This window comes from Silene latifolia, chromosome 6, assembly GCF_048544455.1.
Source record: "Silene latifolia isolate original U9 population chromosome 6, ASM4854445v1, whole genome shotgun sequence".
NCBI classification, from domain to species: domain Eukaryota; kingdom Viridiplantae; phylum Streptophyta; class Magnoliopsida; order Caryophyllales; family Caryophyllaceae; genus Silene; species Silene latifolia.
This window is the reverse complement of record NC_133531.1, coordinates 102,925,048-102,933,381: the sequence shown is the minus strand read 5'-3', so window position 1 is coordinate 102,933,381 and position 8,334 is coordinate 102,925,048. Positions and strand designations below refer to the sequence as shown.

At 36.6% G+C, this 8,334-nt stretch overlaps 1 protein-coding gene across 1 annotated transcript; it reads right to left on the bottom strand.

Moving 5' to 3' along the window:
* Positions 1–678: 678 nt before the first annotated feature.
* On the bottom strand, positions 679–1,680 carry LOC141588415 (uncharacterized). Its single transcript, XM_074409859.1, has 2 exons — positions 1,421–1,680; positions 679–1,243 (listed from the first exon to the last, which is right to left on the bottom strand). The coding sequence occupies exons 1-2, from the start codon at positions 1,678–1,680 to the stop codon at positions 679–681; spliced, it is 825 nt and encodes a 274-aa protein (XP_074265960.1).
* Between the last annotated feature and the right edge of the window lie 6,654 nt (positions 1,681–8,334).

Sequence of the window (8,334 nt, the reverse complement as noted above, 5' to 3'; positions counted from 1 at the left end):
ACAAGCTTACGTGGTCACAACTCTGCTTCGGAATTACACCCGGAACAAATGATCTTAACTCAACGTCCTAGCTAACAACCATTGTTTATTTGTATAACACACTGATTTAGACGTCCAACTAGAATCAAAGATTATTTAACAACCATGTTGTTGACTTTCCCATTTATTTCCATAACAACCATTAACCAAGTTTGGTTTTATACTACTATTTTCGGTAACACCCTTTAAAATCACAAATTCTCATTGAAAACAGAGAGTATTAATCAGTGGTGAATCTAGGATTTATGAAATGAGGGTGTTTAGTAAAATTTATCACATAAAAATTAAAAACAAAAATATAATTACTCGATTAAGCCCCTAACATTTTAGGGGCCTTATGCGATATTTAAAAGATAGGCCCCTTTTAACAAAAACTTATATTTAATATACTTTTTTTGATGGAAAACATAGGGCCGATATTATATTAAATCAATTCCGCAAGCGCAATAACAACTTGCGGGAAACCAGTTACAAGGATTAACTCACTTCCCTCAAACTCAGTCATCCTTGCAATACAATGTGCCACGGTATTGCCCCCACGTTTCACATGAATAAACTTACTTGACGGAAATAAACGCAAACTAAAAAGGACGTCATTCACACAGAGCCCAAAGGGAGATCTTGCCACAACTTCCTTCTTCACGGCCAACACCACATTAAGCGCGTCACTTTGAGAATAATGTTCGGGAAACCAAGACGGTTCGCTAAATCCAACCCAAAGCTAGCAGCCCGTGCCTCTGCCACCTCCACATCCCAATCTGCCTCTACACGCCTACACCCCATCCCCACCACACGGCCAGCCATATCTCGAGCAACCACACCCAACCCAACCACACCACTACCGGCAACATGAGCATCCACATTGATTTTTATGAAACCAGCAGCCGGAGGAGTCCACGAGCATCCACCCACCTCTGTCACCATAATTGTCTTGCCAAAAACCCGGTCTGCATACCCTTGATACTCAGCTACCATCTTCACAATCTCCGAACAGACAGCTTCTGCCGGTGGAGGAGCCTCCTCAAATAAACATTTATTTCTTATGGTCCATATAGACCACATAATTGCCAGGAACCCCCCCCTCTCACCCACACCAAGCTGCTGCAAAATCCACGCCATTCTCTCCACACACGAGCCATTTGGGGCAGCCTCAATAACTTCCCAAAAGCCACTACCCTCCCAATGTGTTCTCGTCCATGCGCACCTAAAGATGGCATGATCGCAACATTCATCCATATCGCAAAAATTACATACCGGAGTAGGACAACAGTGACGATCGAACAAAGCTTTCCGCACAGGTAGGATATTGGCGCAAATCCTCCAAATAAAATGAAGGAGTTTCGGGCGGACTTTGAGACTCCATAGTGCCTTTCAAGAGAACCTATTATGGCCAACGTCAGCCGGAGCAATACACGACCTTCTCCCAAGCCAATAGCCCGACTTGACCGAATAACATCCATCTTTCGATGGCAACCAATAACGTTCATCAGGAGGTAATCTACTACTCAAAGGCAGTTTAAGAACCAAACTCGCATCGGCTTCCGTCAAAACAGTCCGCACAGCCTCCATGTTCCAACAGGCCCGGTCAACATCGATAAGGTCCGTAACACGCATTCTCGGATCAGCATTTATATTCGGCATAGGTACAATTCCCGCGGAAGCACCTGGTAACCACGCCTCATCCCATATTCCAATATCCTGCCCATTTCCCACTCTCCACTTCAAACCCTCCAATAAAAGGGATTTCGAACCCCATAAGCTTCGCCATGTATATTTAATATACTAATTCTTGATAAATACTAAAATAATTTAATAATGACAGGTTCGCCGAAATACGAAGTACTTATTTTTAAATATGATTACACTTCTTTAAAATATTATTATATTCCCTTTGTCATGGTGGTTGAATGAATGTAAATTGCAATTAACATGACGCACGTTCGATCCTTTCTAAGAATATTTTCAATTAATTTTAATATGCAAAATTAAAAGGTAAAAACTGCAATTGTGGAGATTTGATCCCGAGTTGCTTTTATGGTGGAAGATTGCATCTACCGCTGAGCCCTAAGATTTGATGAAATGTTGGCACATAAATAAGTATATATTGTTTTTCTTCAAGATTAATGGGGGTGAGGGTTCACCCCTATCACCCACTTTAAATCCGCCCATGGTATTAACATAAGTTAAAGACAAGTCATAGCATTTCAGAAGAAAGTGGACCGAATTATCTCTAAATGGTATGCAAGTTGGCCGATGACTTGACATCCCACTATAAAACAATACTAAATTTCCCTTCGGTTTCCAAGGTAACGCAAAATCTTATTTCAGACGGGCATTTTTCCCGTCTGAAATAAGACCAACAAAATGTTGCCATTTTTTAATAAAATATAAGTAGTGAATCTACAAAATGTTATCACTAGAGGTGTCACCTTTTACCCTGAAAATAGTGGGAAAAATAATGGTAACATGTTATCAGAAAAATACAAATATTTTACTGTCAAATGATAACATGTTGTCCGTCTTATTTCAGATCAAAAGAAATGGTCTGAAGCAAGACGCACTGCCAAGGTAAAAGGCACCCGTCCATCTCTGTTCATTTTTTATTACACTAAATCTCATTTGTGACGGCACGTATCCGTCACTTTGGAGTGACGGATACCATTTTCCCTCACAAATGACCCAAATAGAGGAGAGAGGGAAGCATATGAGGGTGCCCCCACCTTGTACCCCCCCCCCCCTATCCGTTTTGTGAGTGACATTATCCGTCACTTACTCCGACCCGTTTTCAGCAAGACTAATTATTTTTTTTAATGAACTTCTCTCTTCTTATAATTAATTTCATTTTACTTTTTAAAATTCAGACTTCCTCTCTCTAAAACCATAAAACTTCATCTTCTAGTCAGTTTTATGTGTATCTAAAATAACAACATTAATACCAATTTCCTTTCAAATCTTCATTTAAAATCTTATCTAAAATTGTACAAATACATCCACAAAAAAAAAAAAATTCAAAAATAGTAGAGGAGGCAACTACTTTGACGGTTTTAGAGGAGCAAATTGATGATGTCGAGAATGATGATGGTGGATTTGCTCGATGGTATTTGATTACTGTGTTAATTTTTTTTTTATGTAAAAAGATTCAATTTTTATGTCATTTGTTACTCAAAGTTGATAACTTTACTAGGTTTTTGTTTGATTTATGTTAAAAAGTTTGAATCTTTAGTATTTTGATGGCTAGATTTGGGGTTGTTTTTTATTTATGTAAAAAGTTTCAATCTTTATATTTTTTTTAATCAAAATTGATAACTTTATTGAGTTTTTGTTTGATTTATCTCAAACAGTTTGAATCTTTTGTATTTTGATGTGTAGATCTGGGGTTGTTAAGGCAAAAAAAATGAGGATTCTATCCAAATCAATTAGAGGAGGATTTTGCTTTAACTTGTTTCAATTTTATCAATTTGTATTTTCCTATACTTGAACATCATAGATAAGCTTGATCATCAAAATATATATTTGCTTCAACATCTTGTACGCTTTTGTGATAAACGTCCCTTACACATGTTGTAACCATTTTAGAGTACAATGTGAGCATTTTATTATCATGTCTCTTGTATGCTTTTGAACATCATTGTTACCGGTAACACTATATTTGAATGCATGTTTTTACACATCATCATATTGTTACCATTTTAGAATGCATGTCTCTGAAGTGGTTACATTTTCAAACTAAGGTGATAACATTTTTAACACAAACTCATATGTCACTATCTGAGTTCATATATGTTTTCATTTTAAGATTAGTTCAAATTAAATCACTTATTCTTCAAAATGGGTCATCATCCTTATTAAGATGGTAACATTCTACACAAACCAATATATCATCATGTTTATTCATATATGTTATCATTATTAGATTCGTACAAATTCAAACAATCATAAAATAGAATGCTTACATTCCAGTCTAATATGATAACATTTCTACCCAACCCCATGTCACTATTTGAATGCATATATGTTTTTATTTAAGAATGTTCTAATCAAATCTCATCTTTTTTCCAAAATTGTTACATTATCGTATAATGGTGACATTTCAGATTAAGATGATATCATTTCTAAATAAATCCTCATGTCACCACATGAGGCGATATAAGTTTCCATTTTAAGACTCTTTTAAATCAAATAACATATTCATCAAAATGGTTACATTTTCTTATTAAGATGGTAACCTTCTTACATATACTCTTATACACATTCTGTAAAGTGGCAACACGTACTGCCTAAGATGGTAACCGATTAACACAAACTCATATATGAGCATGTTCACTCATATATGTTATCGTTATAAGATTAATTCAACTCAAATTAAACATATTGTAAATGGTAACATTTACAGAATAAGATAATGCCATTCTACACAAACCCCCATGTCAATATCTCAATGCATATATGTGTCCATTATTATAAGACTTTGTTCAAATCAAATCACATATTATTTGTTTAGTTAGCTTTTAATTGTATAACTAAGATGGTAATTAAAATTCTCATTATTCATTGGGTACAATAAATGCTAATGTGTAAACATCTTAAGGTTTTAAGTAGACAATGTGTCCAGATTAACCCAGCAATGAGACATCGACTATGATTGTGTCCCTTAATATGTACAAAGATCAACCAATCGTAAAGTTGCGGATGTAATACCGAGATATTGAAGGACCTATATAAGAGACCTTGTGATGCAAGAGAGGCCACTCGGGTTTAAGGAGTGATCCTACAGTGGACCTAATGAAGTGTTGGATGGACCTAGTGAGTGTACACTAGACCTAGTAAGACCCAGACTAGACCTAGTGAACCAGCAGTGGACCGAGTACAGCTTTCAGTGAATCGGGCATATTCCACTCGGTCGAGTACACGTTGTACTCGACCGAGTGAGTGGAACTCGACCGAGTGGACTCAGCACTCGACCGAGTGCACTGTGTCAGACGGGTTAAGGTGACTCGTGATTCCCTTATCCTATGTTATCCAAATCATTTCTTTCTTCTTCTTTCTTACTCCAAATCCTCTCCTTTCTCTCTAAAGCTCTCACAAACATCTCTTAATGGGATTTAAGCTTGGACTAAAGGATCATACATCGTCCTCCTTCCTTCCTTTCACCTTGTAAGTTGAGATCTACACTTTCTATTTCTTATGAACCCCAACTTTTGAGGGTTTTTATTTAGGTTAATTAATTAGTAATTAGCATATATTATATGGGTAATAATAAGGAATTTTGTATTGTATAAAAGTTTAGGATGCCTTGTGATAGTTATTACATGATTTGTATAGGAAGAGACGATTTCATAAGACGGAATCGAGTTGGATTCGAGTAGTTTATGAAGATGGCTAAAAGGTAGGTTAATCCTACTCGATTTTGATAATATGTATACTTATTTGTGTGCCTTTTTTCATCATTTGCATACTATGAGTCGTATTGCATCACCTGGTGGTATTTGAGGATCTTGGTGAGTCTCATATGTTGTCGGAAATACATTATAACATGACATTGAGTTATGACAACTCTATGAGTCAAAAAATAGAGAGTTTGATGTTCATAGTATATTTGGAAAGTGTATTTCATAATGAGTTGTGTTTGGCATATTGAGTTGTATACTATATTGTGGTGATATTTGTGTATGCCGGAGTTTGGTGGTGATACTTGGTTGTTGAGAAGACGTAAGGTGGTTGGGAGACCGTCTTACTGTAATACCCCGTATTTTATATAATCGATTAAACGGATATTATTATATATTAGTATTATACATTTTATATTGGTTGCATCGTAATATCGTGAATGTTATTAAGTCGGGTTTATATCGTATATGTTGAGTCAGGCTACATCACATTTTGTCTTTTGGGTCAAGAATCGTATCACCCATTTACCCATCTACATTTACCCAACGACCATACCCGGTTAGCCCATTTGCCTTACCCGGAACATGTAACCACCATTTACCCTAAACCTAATCTAAGAGCCGCTCTCCCTCTCCCCTCTTTTCATTTTATCATTCATAAAACCATTTCTAAACCTAGAGAAAGGGAGAGGAAGAAGAATTGTCGAGCCTTTCATTTGATTGAAGATTTCTCATCGATTCCAACCTAATTCGATTTCCCTGTTTGTAAGTCGATTTCATTCCATTGTTTATACTGTTTTAAAGTGTTCGTCTTCAAAAAGTTTGAAAAGAGAGTCCTGTTTATTTGATGTCTAGTTTATGCATATAAAATCTCGTAGTCAAATTCTTTATGGTTTGTCCTAGGTGATTTATTTATGAACATGTCGCTGAAAAGTCCGCGAATCTGATTTGGTTGTGGAAAATAATTTGAAACCCTAATTTTTATGCCGATTCAGTTATGAGGCTTCTTCATACATCATCTTTGTATAGTCTAAATGATAATAGGATTTGGAATTACTGCAAAATAATGTTTTAAACTCGTTTTATGAATCAATACTTTTTATGCGACGGTTTCTGTCAGTTTTTGGAAATCAGTCTGAAAACCCTTGATAAGTTTGGAATTTCAGAACAACACGTTAGATATAATTTGTAGCTAAGACTCATGGGGTTCCAATCCAATTGGCCTTGTATCAATTTGATTTTTCTGGAATTAGTTATGTATTTTATTCCGAGTCTGTCATGTGCTGGAAAATCAGGAAAAATCGTGTTTGTTCTTTAAGTTGATATTCCTATTAAGTTATGATGAGTCTAGGTTATGTGCATGATTATTTGATTGAGTAGGTGGTAATTATACATAATTATGTTATGTAGGTGATGGATATGTGAAGGATCATAATTGATTGCTTGTGTGCTTGGATTGCGAAAAGGTAGGGAAATACACTTGACTTATTATCGTTGTTGTTGGATGGTGTTGATTTGTTGTGTTTCGTATGACCAAGTTGTGAACGTTGACTTATTTCGTGGTTGTTGCTTTATGCTATGACTCATATACTGGATTGTGATTGACCGAGTTGATCGTATTGAGTATGCTATCACAACATTTTGTAGCTGGCATGATTTTATAATTGATTAGTTCAATGATATATATATTGTGTTGCATTAATTTCTTGAGCATTCATATGCATTGGAGATGGTGGATGTTGTGGTGACGTGGTGTGGTGATGATGATGTTATGATAAGGCCCAGGCGGGTTCTGCAGGACTTGCCCTGGTGTCCTCAGCTGCGAGCTGGTAGATCGGCTACGGTCGATATATAGTCTACCGGGGATCGGTATGGCTGGGTTGTACGGGTTATGAGTCGCGATGAGATGGTGGTGGTGACGGAGGAGCATGCATATCATATTTTGTTGTTTCATTGTATTCCCTACTCAACCTCGTGGTTGACCCTGTGTATTCGTGAACACCTGTGATGACCCAAATATTGGCGAGCAGACTTGACAGGTTTAAGAGATAAGACGGGAGCTTGATGGGCGTGAGACACTGGATCAGAAGACTTAGTAGCTAGATCATCATTTAGAAGACTTTCACTTTTATTTATGTTGGTTCTTTGTAATTTGATGTAAAAGAGGTTTTGTAAAAATTAAGTTAAAGAAATTATATAATTCGCCTTGGAGTTTAATTTGTTATTCACTACCTCGGGAAACCGAGATGGTATGAGTTCGGTTTATTAGGGAATGTCTTGCTAAAGGCTCTTTCATAAATCGGGGTGTTACAAAGTGGTATCAGAGCGAACGATCCTCAGGCCTAAACCAATGAACCCAATGAACGTAGGATGTGTCTAAATAAAATGAACCCCTGGGAATAAACTGTTAGGAGCTCACAGTGCAGTTAAGAAGGCGACCTTAATGCGTGCTCTTTTGCCCTCTCAGTTTTGAACCATGTAACCCGAGAGAAATTGAGTGAATGAGGTAGTTAGAAGGAAAACCTTAGATATAATCGAGTGGATGTACACCTTGAGACCCATATATTCTAACCATGCTTCAGGATAACGTTGCGGTAAGTATTTTGTATGAATGATGACGTGATCATATGATGTTGTGGAGATGAGAAATAAATTTTCGTGTTCAGATTGATAATCAATGAAGTGTTGGATTGTGATAATCGTGAGCGTGAAAATAATTGCGAATTGATGATATTTATCTGGATGGATGTTGAATGACGTGTTGATAGTGCCATTATGTCTAGTGATATGCGGTTATGTGATCCCGAAGCCATGCTAGTATAGTATTGTGATAGTAATCAGAAACACTATTGAATTGCATGTTTCTAGTCATAACAATCGTGATTTAGATGTAAGGAGTAGATCGAGA